General features: G+C 36.5%; 1 protein-coding gene across 1 annotated transcript in view; it reads left to right on the top strand.

Annotated features, from left to right (window-relative positions):
* Window positions 1-19,744, top strand: part of itga9 (integrin, alpha 9) — a 135,325-nt gene that overhangs the window by 59,258 nt on the left and 56,323 nt on the right. The window contains exon 16 of the mRNA XM_088929806.1: window positions 11,294-11,446. Within this exon, the coding sequence (XP_088785932.1) occupies window positions 11,294-11,446 (153 nt within the window). The remainder of the gene's footprint in view (window positions 1-11,293; window positions 11,447-19,744) is intronic.

Here is a 19,744-nt window from a genome sequence, read left to right on the forward strand (position 1 = left end):
ACAAAGGGAGAACATACTGTATAGTATATTTTTATAATGTTTAAGTGAAAAATGATGTCAGAAGTGATTATGAATTACTGACAGCCGAGTCTGATTGAATGTGCCTGTTGTCATCCCTCCTGAACTTTTAATTCCTTTTAAATAAAAATTGTTCACATTAAACATAAGATAGTGTCAAAGAGCAAGCGTTATAGTTATCAGGTATGAACTACCTGAGCACTGACACATTCTTAACAGCATTGTAACATAGACCTGATTAGCCTCTGGATAGACTGCTGTGGGATGTTCTGACACATTTGTGTTCAACTGCAGCCTTCTTGCATTGATGGCATCATGAGACCTGTTGACCGCATTTTCAGCTTCTTAAAGAAAGAGCAAAATACCGCAATAAATAACCATTAAATCCAAGCAATGAAATCAAACACTTTGAAAGTTCAAAACAGTTTGTAACAATACTTTTTAGTACATAAAGGATTTATTTCTTGAGTGACAGTGGCAACCAAATCCTTTACTATACAATAACTTTGTTCCTTGTTATTGTAGTTGTTCATTTGTGTTTTTATTTGTATGCTTGTCTTATAGAACTTATCCAGAAAGATTAAGCAAACTACATCCTGAATAAGAACTCAGAGGTGTTATTAACTGAAGATTGCATTTATGCACTAAGCAAGAAAACATTCAAAAACTGTCTGCGAGCTCAATCTAGGATTCCTTGAAAACTCTTGCCCACTTTTAGATCAGTTGCAGCTTTCCACTTAACAAGTGCTATGTTATGCCAAAAGTCAAATGCCTTCTGGATGATACTTGTTTTAAAAATGGAAAACGATGAGCTTTGTAGTCTTAAATTTTGCTTATGTTTTTAGTGCAAAGGTAACATTCAGTACATCAGTGTTCGCATTACAGCATAAACAGCAGATACCCCATCTTTTATGTCTGTATGTTTCCATAATGGTCTTAATTGTGTTAAGAGAAAGGGCTTTGCTTGTGTACAGTGTGGTTTGATTTTGCCAAGAATTATATCAGAGTTGGACAAACTTGATTTTTTTTCTCAGATTCCTAAGTACTGGATGGAACCCAAGGACATTTTGCTTGAATATATCACAGGCACATATTTTTTATGTCACATTTATGTGGTGAATGGACTGAACAATATCATTAGTACTAGCCTGACCTGGTATATGCTGAGATCCCAGTCTTGACTCTGGACACAGATTTGATGCTGTAGTGTTCATTCCCTAATTGTGGGAAACAATTTGTCACAATTAATTCAATCAAAATAGGTGTTAAGGTAGGTCTAACAGAGATTACACTACATTACACTTACACTAACCCTTTGTGTCAAAATCTCACTGGTATTAATTCAATGTGCAGAGTGAAACAAACTCCAATGTAGAAAGAAAAATAATAAAATGATAGAATTTTAGTGAATTTAGTGAAGTTGCTAAAATCCTGTCAATAGTAGGAAACACAGATATCTTTCCTTTTGTATACATGCACAGAAAAACATTATCCTAATTATTGTGTATTTTTTAAATTAACATTAAAGAGCAAAAATAATGTTTGCTATCAATAAAGCAACCCATTTAAGTAATTATTTGCTAGCACAGATACAATGCTTTGCAATAGAATTTGCAGTGTACACAGTACTTTATCAGATGTGCGGGTCACATTGTACCTGTTATGAGACAGTGGGGGAGCTCGAAGGAAGCTTTGCAATTTAAAGACAAATTCAGACTTCTTTTTATTCTCTTTGCACACTTTAATACCATTGTCTGTCCCTGTTCTCTCCATCCCCCCAGCTGTTTTCCTACCGCTTCATCCAGTTTCAAGGTTGCACCCATTACTTGTGGGAATACACAGACACACACACACCAGGGCCAGTTTTCCCATAAGCCAGTTAACCTACCAGTATGTCTTTGGACTTTGGGAGAAAATGAATCACCTAGCCTGTTATATAAAAAAGGAACAGTCTCTAAGTTTGTGAGGATCCATGAGTCCATGTGGGTAACATTATCTGGCAAACTGCACAGAGGAGAGAATGAGGATGTGCAAGCAGTCTCTTCCACCCAACCTGCCTGTCCTTTAACATGCTATAGGTTCTGTGGCCCCTTGTAGGAGGTTTGGCTTCAATTGGAGGAAACTACATAACTAAGTGCCTGTGTGGCCACAGGGGTCACTGTGTTCCAATAAAGCTTGGAATGACTAAACCTTAGACAGCCTGGCTGTCTAAACCCACTCTACCACAGATGACCCTCAGCTCAGTTATGCACCATCTCTTGGGGAAACCTGGTCGGAGTAGTTTTGCTTGTTCAAATTTTGGAAATAAAAAACAGAAGGAAGTGAACAAGGCAGCTGGGAGATATTTTGAGACTACTACAGAATTCAATGCTGAGTTCTTATTTCCTAATTCACATATGCATTCTTTTTTTTAGCATTTGCAGGCAACTTTTTTATTATACAGTACATCCTTAATACTTACAGCAATACCATCAAACTTTATTTTTCATTTTCTTACTCTAGTCTATCGTACATTCTGTCTAAAATAGCTTAAGCAAAGAATGTTGAAATTCCTAGTTGAAGCAAAGACGTAAAAAATGAATGTACTGTATGTACTGTAATAGTATTATTGCAATCATATTGTCTGCTTGTCCCAATGCAAAAAATCTGGTCTATTCTCCAGTTACATTTTTAATTCATTTTCATACATTAAACAATATAATAAATGGACTATTTTAAATGTTATGTTATTTTTTTTATTGAAAACAAAACTTTCAGGTTCCTCATGGGTTACCAATTCATAAATGGTTTTTGATTTATAACAGCTGAGGGAGACTGCATAACAAAGTGTATGCACTCAGATGGAGTTCCAGGATATGTCTTCACTTATTTTACTTTATAAAAATTATAAGCTAGTATTTATTTTTTATGACTGCTTCTATGAAAAAAAATGTATACATGTTTCTGTTAATGTTAGAAACAGAATTCATTGATGTGGGAAATATACTGTAACCATGGCAATAAGTAAACCTTTTCTCGTTTTTGTGTTATTTTCACACTCAGTATATATAGTATGCTTAATCGTACGAGGCATCATATTTAGTATACGCTTGATTTACTGGAGATCTATTGAAAAAAACTTTTCCTTCTGGAGATACCTTGGAAATTTGGTGTTTATTGTCCAGCACACCCAGACTCTCGTGCTACACAAAAAGACATCAGATCTGCGCATTCAAGTCATTTTCATATTGCCAGAGATTATGAAACACAAGAATTAAGCTTCAGAAGCACTCTCCATTCTTAAACATGTAGCAGAGATTCTGGATTCTGTCCTGTTTGTCGTCTCTAATGTTAAAGAGCAACTGTAATTACATACTGTAAATGCCAGTGTCATCTTGGTGGCTTTCCAGTTCAAACTGTTTTCAGTGACAAAATATTTACCTACAGAAGAGGCAGAGGGGTATCTCTCAGCTTCATAAGTGTACAATTAAAGCCTGTATTGAATGTAGTGTCATACTCTGTAGTGTTTTAATGTGGCAGGTGGACATTTTGACTGTTAAAGGGCTCTTAACACCGGTATCTGTCCATAACCTTTCAGTCCTACAGCTGGATAAGTTTTATTGAGGTTTTTGGGTGAAGTAATCCCTCTTGCTCTGTGAAACGATCTCCACTAACTGCCTTTACAAAGGCTCCAGTATCCCTTGTTTGTGTGTGGAAATGAATGCCTAGACAAAACAAAAAACATAAAGGAGTAAGTGCTGCAGACTTTGACTGCTACTGAAAGCAAATGTGTGAAAATTAAATATTTTTCTTCAGAGCTATGGTGAAGATTTTAAACCCATCCTTTTCTGGTCAAGCTGTTTCTTCAGAGCTCCGATTTCAAGTTAGGACTTCAAGCCTCACTCAGGAGTGTAAGCATTCTTTTCAATTAAGGGGATGAATTAATCTGCCATTAAAATAAATTATCAGGTATATCTGTAGTCTGTCTCTAGAATATAATTTATGAAAAGTCAGTAACCCTTTTAAATTTTATTATAATCATTGAATTGACCTTTTCCCTTTTTTGCTTGTCTTGTATGTACCTTTATTAATGATGCAGCTCTGTAATATAAAATTCTCTTGTCTTGAACAAGTTTAACTGTTTGCTTTTGTTTATTTTTTGTATTTATAGTTTTAGTAAAGTCCATAAACATGAGAAACATGAAGGAGAATCTTTCACTTTATCATTCAGACAATGTCCATGAAGGTTAAAGAAATCAATACCATTTGGATTTCATAAAATTCACATTCTTACCTAATCAGCACAATTGACCCTGGTTCACATACTTTACATTTCTCCTCCTTTAACCTTGAAAGTTGACAAAGCATCATAAATTCCAGCTGTGCCTGTTAGAGTAGTCTACATGGATATCTTGACATGCTTTTAAAACTTCTTGTTTTATAAAAGCTTGCATGTATTTCTTCAGAGTAGCACGCACAGGCATTCTCTGCTTCATTAGGCTGGGAAAGTGATTCTAACTTAATTTCAGTTACTGTACAAGCACCTATGCAATGGAGACATGATTAATTGTTTATTGTATGCAGAAAGGAGTACCAGCTTGTAATGCATTGAAATCTGTCTCAAGCCTTTTTATGGTATGAAACCTTGCAGTAGGCTGAATTGAATGGTTAGGAGGAGCCTGAATGAAAAGAAGTTAAAATTTCTTAAAAATAGGGAATCAAGGCTACTGAAGCTATATCAGGTTGCAAATCACAGAATCTTTTGCGTGTTTTGTGTGAGACTAAAGAAAACGCTTCAGATTATTTCAAGGTTTCTTAACACATTTTCCAGATGAAGTTTGTAGTAAAGTGCTGAACTGGATGCAATTCAGCAGGTGCAAATTTATAGCAAGACAGTAAAAATATAGGGCTTTTTTATTTTATTACTGGGGTCTTACACTGTGTTTCTTGATAGTCAATTCTGTACAGTTTAAATTGAAATTTATAACATATTTTTCCCTCACAAAGGCACCTGCATAATCATTAAAGCATGGTTCTTTTGGAGTAAAAGTTTTTAAATGATGCAATATATTATCATAATCTGTTTATACTGTGGCTCTTATGTTATTGGCATTGCTATAAAAGGTGATGTAAAAACCAAGTCAGAAACAGTTGAATGTTTGAAGGTTTAGGTTTCTGCGTCTTTCGTAAATCTACGGGGCACATAAATGCTAGCATTATTGATTCCACAGCTTAAACTGAACTAATATGCCCCCTGTGGGAGCTACTAAACTTGATTTCCAAATGGGAGGGATGGATAGTGCTGATTTGTGGCTAATTTGCACTTTGGGATATCTAGTGATTCAAGTAAATTTAATTTTTGTTCATTTTACTTTGGATTTGTGCTAGACTTTAGTGTAAATTCAATTTCTCCTTTGTTCATATTCCAGCTCTGTAAACCTGACGGATACCTGTTTTCAATTGCAATAGTAGATAACTGAAAATATAGAGGGTGGTAGATTTTAACTGTGGTTGTGGTGGTATGGAATTTCCATATGTCACATGTAAGATGTGCATCTGTTGCAAAAGGATCATCATTTTTCCTATAACTGTGACTGATTTCATTTAAGTGATCCATACATAAAGACAAAATAAAAAGACACTCGCAAGATAAAAAAAAGAAGAAAGAAAATGAGGGCTATTTTATGTAATTTAAATAACGAAAAACAACCCCTGTCCCAGCTGAAATAATGAGCACTGTAATTTGTTTTCTATAAGCACAGGATCTATAGATGAATGCAAGCAATTACTATAATTTATTGATGTAAGACATATGATAATTAACAGAAAACTTGGAAAACTTCATTGAGTCTGGGTTTTTATTCTTTATATTGATTGAATGATTGAATAAATAAATCACTAGATTCACCCTTTCCTGTATTAAGTTCCAAGAAGTGTTCATGATTTTTTTTTAAAAACCACAAATTTCTTCATTGGATTGGTGAACAAAGACATATTTTGTAATGTTTGTTTTGTATGGCAGACAATCTTGTACCGCATTAGGACAAAGGCCTGATTCTGAAACAATAACAGAAAAACGGGGCAGATTCTGTAGTGGGAAGCATTCAGCTAAACGTTATACTTCTCTACTAATGACAATGACAGTTTCTGATTTAACACAAAGTTATGCACCACACTGCTCTCCATTGCAAAAAAAACCTAGCATGGCTCTTGCCAAAATGCCTCTACAATGTCCTTTCATTTTTTCTGTTATAACTCACCTCTCAGTCTTCCTCTACGTTCACTTCCTTCCCTGCAAGTATTAGTTCCATATGCTGCAGTCCCTTTTTATTAGTGATGGGCTCTTTTAACAAATGCCTTTCTTAAGCTTCATGGAGGGCATCTAACAGGCTCAAAAGTGGCCCAGTATCACAGCAATATTAAACTCTGCTGGGAATCTGCTGCGGTTCTCTGATTGAGTTTTCCGGCTCACATATGTTAATGATATTCAAAAGAATTTAAGAGAAGGAAATATGGTATTCACATCCCTAACCTCAGTGAGCAATGGGGATTATAACCCAGACATCACTTGTGATTCCATCAGCTCATTGTCTCTTCTGATGACTTACTGTACAAAGCTTATTGTAAGTTTTGGCAAAGACTGTCACCAAGTCAGAATTACATGAAAGTTTTGCTATTCATTATTGCAGCACAGGAACACTAGCTATTTCATAACCATGTTTAATGGGCAAGTGGACAGCTAAAACTTAATGGCCCAAGAGTGAGAAAAAACCTAGACTATTCATCCTACTGCATTCGTCTGTCTTTGGCCCATCCAGGGTGGGTGTTGTGCATAATGGTAATGGCTGTAATGCTGTAACTTCTGTACTATAAATTAGCAGGAGAGTTATTGTTTATGGATTGGCCAATGGCGTTAACCATGTTATTTGAATAACCAGAAATGTTATTGTTTTCAACCTTAGCTTCCATTTGTTCTGTATTAAGGCGAGTGTTAGAGAGAACATTTTTTAAGTCTGGAACCAATTGGAGAATATAATCTACTGTAATAATATACTGTATGTGAGTATTTGTAATGCATATAAGTATTCATTTTTAATTTCACTAGGATTATAAATTGTAATAATATAAGTTTTACAAGTTACCCTTGTGGTATCACCCTCCATTCAAGTCCATTGTAGTCCATTAAAGCAGCAGGCTCAAGGTGGGATACACCCAGGACAGGATGCCAGTCCATTGCAGGGTTCACACAAACACCAGGGCCAATTTTCCCAGAAGCAAATTAACCTACTAACATACAGTATCTGTGGGAGGAAACTGGAGCACCCGGTAAAAAAACATGGAGAATATACTGTACAAACTCTACACAGACAGCAACCTGGAAATTGAACCCAGGGCTCAAGCAATGCTGAGCACTATGCCACCCTCCTTTAGTTCATACTGGGCTTTTTTAATAGACTGTTACTCTGGCCATTCAAATATCTTATAGTGCTATTAAATTCCTACAAACAAGAGTCTTGAAAAGGTGACACAAGGGTTAACTCTGCTGTTCTGACTGACTCTAAGCATGAATTCTGCAGAAGTTTAAATACAAGTTGATGAACTGTAGTATTTTACTGTGCTTGTCATTAAGGGTCCTGCAAAATTCACTGGACAAATGTCCATACCATCCACAATCCCCTGGAGACGTGATTAAGTGATTTTTACAGTGGTGTAATGCCCCATAAACACATATACTTTAGGTGAGACTTGCCTGATGGGTTCAATAAATCAGTGGAGTGATTGTGTGAGCTATAAGTGTACAGGAAGGCAGTTATTCCAGAATTGTCCTAATAAGGAAATCCATATTGTTGAGATCATTTTAACGGTAAATCTTACAGTTGCCCAAATTCTTGCTACAATCAAAGCTAATAAAATTTAAAAATGTATAATGAATGCCTGTAGTTGTATCTATAGTTTATTGTTGCTTGATGTACACTACTGTACCTTCATTTCAGAGAGGTAATACATTTATTTTGTTAAAAAAGACCAGACTTGTAGTGCTTGTGAAAGTTATTATTAAGAGCAGATCAATGACGTGCTTAAATTCCAAGTTAATAATTGGACCTTTCCATTGTGTCAGTTTCCCTTATCCTCTTTAGAAAGTACAGAATCTCAGAACCCTAATAAAGCCGGGATATTTGTTGTATTTATGTATTTTAAACCTTTAATGGAATCTAGATCTAGATTGTGTTGCACTAAGCTTAGTCCAATGTTCAAAACACGAAATTGCACCTTATGTTCTGTAAGAAACATTCAAATTAGTCACGTATTTTGATATCTCTGACGTTTCTTTGTTGTAGTGTGTTGAAGTGCTGTTGGGAGGCATGGGGCAGTAACTCCGACTCTTAAGTTTTTGCAGAATGTGCATACCAGCTCTCTGGTCACTTGGATGGGACCTCTCTCAAGCTTCACTAAGAATTAAGATGCACAAAATTGGCAGATTAAAACAATCCATATATTACTAGAACTGTAATAAATTCCATAATGATCAGAGATTCACAGTAGCCTTTGCAGTGTCCTTATAAATCCTGCACACACACAAAACCACTTCACAGAACGGTCAGGCTTTACTGTATCAATGCAATCAGATGCATGTGTGTGAATTTTTTAATTGATACGTACAATATCAATGTGTACAGTATATGTATAGCTTTATGTTAAAAAAGCAAGAACTTCATGTTGAAAGACTGCTCGTCTCTTAACTGTTTTAAAAGGGTTGTGATGTTTTTCAAATAGTTAGCTTAAAATCACTGGATAGCACCTTCAATTAGAATCATGTGTTATTGCTAAAAAGATGATTTTCCAGACTATGCATTTCCCTTCTAAAAATAATTATCAGTGCTGATGGGCTTCCTGTACCTATGAAAAGTATACATAGCACAGTTACTGAGTTCTATACAACAATGTCAATTAAAGGTTTCAGGCTATGAGCTCTGGCTACACTTGAGTTAACTGGAGCCATGGGACTTAAATCATTCCAAAAATACAGGAGTTAAATGCTGTTGGGGTTGCTGGTAAATGTTAATAATGGACCAATAAAAAGACCATGATTCAGAGGTTGACAATGATTTGTACCTGCAGGTCCTCCTAGTTAACAGGATGTGATTCATTATATTAATTTCCCTTGGAGACTCTGCTGAACCCAGTCCTTTAGAGACAAAAAGGGGAATTCACAAAACAATTGTGTCAGAAGAGTCCGAGTGCTGTATTAAATTACAGCATTTTTCTTTTGTTGTTTTTTCAGAATTTTCGAAATGTTGAAATATACAGTAGCTTTTGGAAAAGTTCTGCACTGCTGTTTTTCCTATAAGACTTTAAAACATCATTCATCAATAAAACAGCTTTTAGACACAAAATTAACTATCTTTCATCCTGGGCTAACCTGCATAAAAAACTGCTATTGATCGCCACTTTGTATGCTATCAGCTTTTATCAAGAATAGTGCAATAGAGTGGATTTCATAAAGAGATCTCTATGTCTTGCCCCTGCGTTTACTTCTTTCACAGCCACTATTCTGTTACTCATGAATGAGGGAGTTTAGTTTTTAAAAATGAATTTAGATGGTGTTTTTATGTGGTATAAGCCTAATAGAGAAGGACTGTGCTAGAATAATTAAATAAAAGATTTGATAAGGGTATCTCACATAACACTTTTGGAGTTGTTATGTATAACATATTTTTACTTAACCTAAATTCCCTCTAGTTCACAGATAGCATAATTAGACTTGATTTAAAATAGCTGGAAAGTTTTTCTTTCGTTTAAATTTAATGTAAAATTTAGATTTCCTGCTGTTTGCTGAAACCTACATTCTTAAGAACACCAAGTGGCATACAGTAGGTTTGTAGATAGCATGTTAGGTAAACAGTGAAAAGCACCTGAAATTTCCTATCTCTGTTGATATCTGTGTGAAACTACTGTACTGTTAGATGTCCACTTTTGTGGCCATGCACTGTGAATCTCTAAGAATTATTAGATTATTAATTCCATTGATGTTGATGAATTACTTAGAATTGATGACAGCAGTTTCTGATTAGGTTTACTTCCAGGTCTGCAGACTCATAAAAATACATCAACATCACATAGAGATCTTCCCCTCTCCATACTCACAAAGAAAACAAACAATACATTGCATTAGTGGGGTTCCATTATGAGTTTCCTTGTAGTTAAAGGGCTGCTGATAAAGTATGCAAGGCTAAAAGCAATGTATGTACAGTATGATCTTAAAAACGTGCCCATTATGGTATAACCCTGTTGTTGTTGTTCACCTACTGTATATACTATCCAACTACAAAAAAAACCCTCGATGAAATGCTGGCAATGAATTTGAAAACTGTCCATATTCATATTATTTAAATATTTAATCTCGTATTGTAGCCCATTTGGTGGGGACCAAAGGTTTCAAGAATTGAGTTGCTGTCATAAATTACCTGATGGCAATGATCCTGTTTGTTCTGTAGTTTAATTGAGGAAAGAAAAGGGTGGACACAGGAAAATGGTGCAAGATAAAAATACATATACTGTACATTGAGAGAGAAACAGAGAGAAATTGAGTGCTTTGCTAGTGCTAGTGGAAAATGTTGTGAATTGTGTTTATACAGAGGGCTAGAGCACACTGTTAACTTTTCATCTCAATGCTACAGTATAAGATAGTATTCACACATTTCAGGGAAGCTGGAGTAACAGCAGCTTCCTGCTGTAATAACCACTAAGGATGGAGTCAGCACTCCTGGGCTAAATGCATCAGCAGGTTTGTGTAATATCAGTTGACAGTAAAAAGGAGCTTATTTTTTGTGCCCCCCCCCCCAAAACCCTTGTATAAAGACTTGTTTCAATTTGATTATTTTTTTGGTTTTTTTGGCTAGGCACATGCCAAAAAAACCAAACAAACACAAAAACTTGTACTGGCTCGTAATAGAGTTGCTCAGGGCATTGATTCTCCTGATGATTCTCCTAAATCATTAAATACTGATGAAGCAAGTATCTTACCTGTCAATGGCTGAATGTAAATCCTAAAACTGTATTATGTACTGTACTTGCATATTGCCATTGACTGTTGTAATGAAATAATGTAAAGATGACCTTAATCGTATTTATGTCAAATAAGTGAAACTTTCTGCTGTGTTTTAACTGGTTTCATTGGAAAAATTGAAAATTTTGGAAATTTTAAGAAGTAAGGACTCAGAATGAAATGTTTTTGTTATACTGTATTTATTATTCCATTTTTTTGCTGTTGACAGTGTTTTTTGTGTCTTTGCAGAAAGAAGTGAAAGATGTCTTCTCCCCAATTGTGTTTGAAGCCACCTACAGCCTGGGGCCACATGTGATTGAGAAGACGGAGGAGAAGGAGCTGCCGCCACTGATGCCAGTCTTGCGCTGGAAGAAAGGAGATAAGATTGCTCAAAGGAACCAGGTCAGACACAGTGTCCTTATAACTAGTGGAATAAATTCTGAGCCATGTTCTGCAAGTCAAGAGTCATTGTTAGGCCAGTTGAACGAGCCCAGTTATGCTTCTTGCTTGCGACACTGTGGCTTATGCTTCAAGGCTTAATGACATACTGCACAGTAATATCCGGGAACAGGAGTATTTTATAGTAAATCTCAGAATGCTCATACAAGGCAAAACTATTTTTGATATACTTATATTCAAAGGTCCCATAACAGAAGAATATAGAGTCAATACTGGAGTATGAAGTATGACAGTGGGAATGGAGTGGGGCATTGTGAAGGAAGATAGTGCAATTAGTGGGACTGAGAGAAAAATCTGCAGCAAACAAATCATGGATCTGGGGAAAGAATTTCTGAAAGCTTGTTGAGAGGTTTTAGCATGGAGAATGCATCTGTTTACAAATAGGGGGCACTTTGTGTTGACAAGGGGAATGCTACTTTTAACAAGGGTTTTGACATCCCCCTGCCCTACCTCCTACCTCTGTTTTCCCTCAGTTTATCTACTGCTTATAGTAGATTGCTCCATTGATACAGTAGCTCAACAAGCAAAATCTTGCTTATTTGATGTCATGTTTAGGTGCAAATGATTTAAATATTTAAACTATACGTATTTGGCAGTGATACCTTTTACTGAATGATAATTTAACATTTATAAGAGAAATTGAAGGCATGCAGAAAAATAACAAATAGTCACAATAAATAGATGGTGGTGTCAGCAGAGTTGTGGTAGAGCAGTTCAACGTTTTATATTAATATTTTAATTAATTATCAACTTGCACTGTACAAGTTGCAGTCTCAGTGGCATTCAATTTTTTCTATAATAAACGATTCCTTATTTACATTTTGTTACCTGCATGATGTCTGCTCTTCACAGACACTGTAGTTCTTACAATTGTCTGCCTCAATGTTTTTGGTCATTTCAGTATTTACTTACTATTTGCCATGCCCAGTACACCTAGAGGGCGCTCTACTTCTGTCCTATTCTATTTACTTCCTGTGTCTGCTCTGCTCCTTGCTCAGCGTTGAGGGTATTGATGTCCTGAGACCCGCCTAGCACCAGGTCGTTTCTCTCCGTGACCTGAGAGCATAGGTTTCTTACCGACATCGTCTGACCCCCTGAGCCTGGGCTAACCCCTGTGTTGCCCTTTTTACCGCTGCGCATTGGGTCTTTACTGCTCTCCTTGTCATTCCATGGCTTGCCTTTCTGACATCCATGACAGAATGCTGAGCCTACCCTAGGCCCCTAGGGAATTTTAGGGCTTCCATGCCCACTGCTCTCCCTATCTGTTGTGGGTTATTTCTTTTATGTGTGGTTTGTTCCCCTGTTCCGTCAGGGTTTATTTTCGTTGTTCGTGATTTTTTACATGTTTGGTCTGTTTTTTTGTCTTGCTCCTCCGGAGCCCAGTCTGCCCCCCCCTTCTCTACTCAATAAAGGTTTTTTACCTTGGAGGAGGGGGTAGCTCTCAGCCGTGGACTCCCGGAGGTTTCCTTTCAGTTAAATTAGGTTTTTCCTCCCCCCAGTGCTGTGCAGCTCTTTTTTTGGGCATCAGGAGCCACCCTTGAATGGGCGGGGGGGGGGGGGGGGTTGTACTGTCATGCCAGTACACCTAGAGGGCGCTCTACTTCTGTCCTGTTCCTAGTTCCCTGTCATTATTCATGTCTTTCTGGTGTGTCTTGTTGTGTAGTCTATTTACTTCCTGTGTCTGCTCTGCTCCTCGCTCAGCATTGAGGGTATGGATGTCCTGAGACCCGCCTAGTCCCTCCTATTGTTTTTCTTTGTACTATACTTGAATATTTAAATTATAATTGCATACACATAATAAAATGTCATTATTACTGGAGATCTGTTAGATGTGAAGTTTTGAATTATATCTTTCTTGCAGAGTTACTGAGAAATATTTACTTTATTTTATAACCAGACACACTACCAAACCTGATAAGGGAGTCCATAACCTATGAGAAAGAAAGAAATGTTGGAGTCAGAGGTATACAATAAAAAGTCATCTACATATAAGGACACTCTTGGCTCCGAGTCACTGCTGACCACGCCCTGGAAAGTCAGACTGCAATAGAGGGATAATTCCTTATTGTGGATTTAAGTAATCTGCCAAGTATAGATGCTTTTAGGATTTGTTGCTTTTGAACATTGCTTTGAACTAATAACTCTTCTGATGCATAAAGCACCATATTTTAATATTTTTGAAAATCAGAATGTGTATGTTAGAGACAAATCACAGCCTTTCTCCCAGTCTAGTTTTCTACAATGCAAAGCTGAGATAGTTACATAAACAATTGAAGTCAAAGTCTGAACATTGGCAGATTTTGTTTGCTACAGCTGTCACATTAATTTAACTGTCTAGTTGTGCGTATATACAACAGATAAGATGGCTTAAAATAGAAACACTTAAACATTTAACTATGTAGATCAAGACAGAACATAATTTATACAGGACTTCTGGCCTGGTTCTTCTGCAGCATGGGGATGAAACATTAGCTCAGAGATACTGCTTCTATATGCCTTCCAGATGCTGTTAGATCCCTGTAGCTAAAAGACACAATTCTTTGTTTATACTGGAAGGGATAGATTGTTTCAGGTTTCATTGTCAAACTGTCCATGATGTGAGCTTCATGATTGCTTGGTAGTGTTACAGATACAGTATATCAATCATTCTTTAAACCTCTGGGAATTTGTAGGAATTAAAAGGACCATACTATAGATCTCCCTAATATGTAGACCCTGTGGAAGTCTTTATTTTGAGGAGATACATATTTTCCATATTAAAACATCAAAACATATATACAGTTTAAGGGTTAAGAGATTTATGATTGAGAGATGAATCAGAATAATCCATACGGTTTGGCAGACTAAAGTATTGCATATATTAAGTTTGGTGAAAACATACTAACAATCAATTGCTGTCACTCCATCTGTATTGCTTTACATGTGGCAGTTCTGAAAGTAATATTGTTTGCTTCCTGTGACTTTTAGGTGGTATTACACCACTCCCTATACAAACTACGTGACATGACTGATTAATATAGGACTGTGTAATTACTGTGCATTTCACTATATCTGTGACACTAGTGGAGGGTAAAGTAATTCTTCTGTTCATTCTCGCATTGGGATCATATACTGCACATAAAACATTGGGATCTGCTTGCATCTGGTAAGGGAATGTGGTTGACCTCCAGCACCGAGGAGTTTGGTGCTGGCTTGACCTAGGGGGCAAAGTGAGTATCATGTCAGTTCTTTGCTGTAGTTTTGGTTTATCATTGAGCTATAGTTTTCATGGTTGACATCCCCTCCTCCAGAGGGTGCTCCAATCCTCTCTAGATAGTCCTTTTAATTATAACTTCCTGGTGTGTTTAGTTAAGTCGCTTATTTAAGTTTTCTTCCCCCAGCCTTCGGGGCTCAGCTTTTGAAAAATGGTTGTCTCATGGCCTGCCTATCACCAGTCTTCACAGAGAAGTTTGAGGGCATAGGCCAGTAGTTGTCATGCTGACCTTCTGAGCCTGGGGCCTGGGATGAAGCCCCGTATTCCTGGTAGTTGTTTTTCCGTGTGTCGGTTCCTGTTTTGTCTTTGGATGGATCTCTCGATAATGGACATATGGACTGTTTCTTGATTCTCCTGTGGACCTGCCTGGATTTGTAGCAATGGATACCTACCCTTCACTTCTGCACGATCTTCCCTATCATCACTGTGAGCACCAATAAACCTTGTATGTCTTCCCTCAAATCCATTCCCTATTCCTTTCCGTATTTGCCGCCTCACATAGGGTCTTTTCATGACATACTCTTTCCATGGGAGCCTCTCCCGGCAACCATTACACTAGTGCTAGGAGGCAGTATATCTCACAGGAAAGTTAGCTTTATATCTATTTGAAATTAAGTGAATGTCATGATAGTGCCTAGGTGAAACAGAGTTGTGTTTGTATTTCAAAAATGCCATCTTAAACCAGGGGAGTTGAGTTCTCAGCAGCAACAATACTACAGTTATACCACAATAAGGGTGAAAAAGTTTGGAGATCATGATGAGGGAAACAGCAAATATTTCTCAATGGAGTACAGTCTGAACACAAACTCTTTATAGCACAAATACATGTTCACAATGCTATAGTGTATGACATCAGACTGAGCTAACATACAGTATAAATAGTACAAAGTGGTTTAGCAGGGAAGAATGGTGCTACAAAAACAGAAGCTAAACCTAATCTCTGTTATACAGTAAACATATATTAAAACTGTTTTGTGATCTAGTTCTTTTATTTCAATTGCCAAAATGAATTATGATAATAATGATATTTATTCACATGCAGTGGTCCCTGATAATTTTCTCAATTTTGCACTGCAATTAGTGGAGCACATTTCCACTAGCTAATATTCTGACTATGCCTCAGCTTTTAAGGGCATATTCTGAATTTATGATGTAGTTTTTCACAGGAAGGAAACATAACAAGATATGTCCTTGTCTGCATATTGTCATATACTTGTGTTGCTTTAAATGCACTCATAGGCACAAATGTACAGTTGGTTCCAAAGGACAAAAAAAAATAACCTGTTTTAATATTTTGCTTTCAGCAATATTTTTAAATAATCATTAAGGAAACTTAATATTTCACTTAAACATTTCAGAGATAAGCCTGGTACAAATCAGAAGATGGGTGTTAATTTGAGTATGCATTGGTGGCTGGTTGTTGCTTCTTCATAAGAAAGGAGAATTGTATGTCTTCCTTAATCCCTTAGAGCTACTTAAGCTAAATCAATCAATAAATCACAATGATTATTAGATAGAATCGTCTTAAAAGTGTTGAATGTGTCTCTTTCTGAGTTGCACTCAAATAGGTCAATAATAATGCGCACTTAAAATAACTTGTGTAAGGCTCAAATGTGGAGCTGCAACAGCTATAAAGGAACAAGTATGGGTTTATAGTATGCTAAAAACTAGAAAGAGGAAATACACTTCAGCAGTGGAGCCTTCATCAAGTGCTCCTTTATAATCTATGATAGAACCCAGGACACATGGGAAATTAGTAACTAAAGAGCAAAGTATGTTCTGAATTTAGTTAAAATGCTTTATATTCTCCTTCTACAAAATTGTTGTAGAGTATCTCAATGTTTTGGCTGTTGTGTTTTTCTTTCTTTTCAGCAAGGAATTAACCTCTGCTTGTTCTTTAGCAGTTTGTGCAATGAGTTAGCTGCCCACTCAAACCAACAAATGGTTTATATTTGTGTCTTGTTTAAAACTTTGGGGCACAGTTACAGCTATCAGTTAAAAGTAATCAAAATGTAAACCATTGTAAAACAATAATTCAGTTTTAAAGCAGGAACGGATGCATGTTTAAAATTCAAGATTAGGTCACACTAATAATCATAAGAAATCGTAAAAAGGACATGTTGTCTATAGCTGTTAATATTTTATAAAATGAACAATCAAATACATGAACAGATTAGCAAGCATAGTGGTATAATCCTTACACCATTGGCTATGCCATGAATAATATTTTAAGTGCTGTGTTGAGATATTAAAATTGGAAATGTGGCTCATATAACTTTGGAGTTGTTGGACAGAGTCACTTTGCCATCTAGTACAGAAATAACATCAGTAAAACTGATCTGAAAGTCACGCAAGATTACCAGGTCGGTGATCAAGGCCCTGGTGCTGGGAATGCAAATCTTCGAACGCTGAACAAAGTGGTTTTGGTTTTCCATTTGCTTAGTGGATTTGTTTTCTTTTCATCTATGGAATTTTGAAGGATGATGAATTTATTTGGATAGCTCCCACCCCTTATATCTCCTTTCCATAACCTTTCTTCCTCTCTCCTGAATCCTTTCTCTCCTGAAGGATTAGCTAACTCCTTTCTCACTTAATGCCAGTGCATTATGCCGCCATATACTGTAGGTATTTGTTTTTCTGGAGACTAAATTCATCACTTACTGTACAGACAGTTATCACCTTGTAGCCTTGTTAGATTTTAAAAGCTAAGTAAAGCTAGAACTGTTCAATACTGAGATGGTACTGTAGACCTCTAAGACAATTTGTTCATGAATGATTTTTAATCAAGTTGTAATCCTCACAGCATATTTTCCAGAATTATTTTTACAGCAGACATATTGTGGACATACTCAATAAGTAAAATGTAAATTAATGCTTTTCCCTGAATCCAGTACCATTACGTTATTGTTAAATATTAGCAAATGTATATATTATTTACTAAATGTACTGTATATACTGTAGTAACACAGTCGGATGCTGGATGTTTGTGGAAGTTGGCCATAGTTTATGGAAAGACAGCAGTATTAATAATGGGGAATAGTACTGTGTTCCTATTAGTTCTCATGTCTGTGTTCCAGTCCTGGTTTTTGTTTCACTAGTATCATTTTTGTCAGCCAGTCCATGTACCAAAACTGCCATAGCAAGTTCCTCCTCCAGAATAATGCTCTTCAAGTTTTAGTCAGTCTAGAAATTTATCTTGTTCAGGAAACCAAGTAACAGGAAATGGTTAAAATGTCACAAAGGTTGTGAAACAGTCAAAAAAATGATAATATAAAATACACATACACACACAGGAATATGTCAGAAAAATGACAGGTGCAGGTCTGTGTTGGGGCAGAAAAAAAATAAATACAGTAGGGGGTGGTCTCTTACATTAACAACCACACAAGAGCAAGGACATAAAACTACCAAAAATATGGGATTCCATGAACTGAGTGTTGTGTAGAACTGTGAATTTCAAAATGATGCACTGCAAAAGCAAATTATTTTTGTTTTTTTCAGTTGTGGGAGATAAAAGTGAACTGGTATTTTACAGTGTTGTAGAACTAAAATGAAACCTTAAACATCAGACTATAATAATAATAATTGCTTATACTTATATAGTGCTTTTCTGGACACTCCACTCAAAACACTTTACAGGTAATGGGGACTCCCCTACACCACCACCAATGTGCAGCATCCACCTGGATGATGCAACGGCAGCCATAGTGCACCAGAACACTCACCACACATCAGCTATCAGTGGGGAGGAGAGTAGAGTAATGAAGCCACTTCATAGAGGGGGATTATTAGGAGGTCATGAGTGGTAAGGGCTAATGGGAAATTTGGCTAGGACACCAGGGTTACACAGTATAGTGTCCTCATCACTCTACTAGGGCATTAGGACCCACCTGGACTGCAGGGTGAGCACCCCCTGCTGGCCCCACTAACACCTCTTCCAGCAGCAACTTTAGTTTTTCCCAGGAGGTCTCCCATCCAGGTACTGACCAAGCTCACACTTGCTTAGCTTTAGTGAGTTGCTAGTTGTGAGTTGCAGGGTGATATGGCTGCTGGACTACACTGGATTTTCATTGTTTCAGTATTCAGTTGTCTTACTGGAAACTTTAAACCTCATTGCCGGTTTTACATTGTAAATTTATTGTGGCAGTTTGTGTGAATTGGAAATGGACCTTTCTTGTGAAAAGTATGTGAATTCATCAAACATTTACAGCAGTTATTGTTTGTTTCTGTGTCAGCAGACATTGTGGAATGTTGCAATGCTTATCTCTCATTATCAAGCTGCTTCAAATTAAACGAGCCGTCAAATAATCACGTAATCAGCTGTTGAATATAATATAAAATATCTTTAATCATCAAGGACTGTTAAGGCCATTCTGTAACTGGTGATTAAACATCAAACTTAAGAGAAAGTAAACTGACAACATCTTAGAAAAAAAGGCACTTGCACAAGTGCTTTACAGCATTGATGTTGAATACACTACTGTATCATCCACAGACTCCTTCAGTAACAAGAATGAACAGCAATTAGGAAGAACCAAGCTTTAAAACTGTACATTATTAATTTAATAGGCTAACAATACATAGTCATATCTGTTTATTACTGTATATGTGACAAATCAACTTAATTTCAGAAATGATTTCAATGTCATTATATTCAGTTATTCTTGAAACCCACAATGAATGTCTATTTTTAGACATATAGCCAGTAAGAATAAAATCCACCTTAGATGCCTCTGAATGTCCATTCCCTGTACAGTAAAATTGAGATGCTCTTAAAGTCCCTAGAATTTATATTGAATTTGTCTTTTGGTGCAATTAACTGACATTAAGTATGTAAAGACTTATCCTTAGATTGAATTGAGGTTTCAAATATGTAGCCACATTTGTGAATATATGTTTAGGCCTTAGTATTACAAGGAGGTTAGAAAGATGTTCCACCCCTTCTATTGTACAAATTGTATTGGTCTTGAGAAGGTAAGGGTTGAGTA

The sequence above is a fragment of the Atractosteus spatula genome, chromosome 12, assembly GCF_055471065.1.
Source record: "Atractosteus spatula isolate fAtrSpa1 chromosome 12, fAtrSpa1.hap1, whole genome shotgun sequence".
NCBI lineage: Eukaryota > Metazoa > Chordata > Actinopteri > Semionotiformes > Lepisosteidae > Atractosteus > Atractosteus spatula.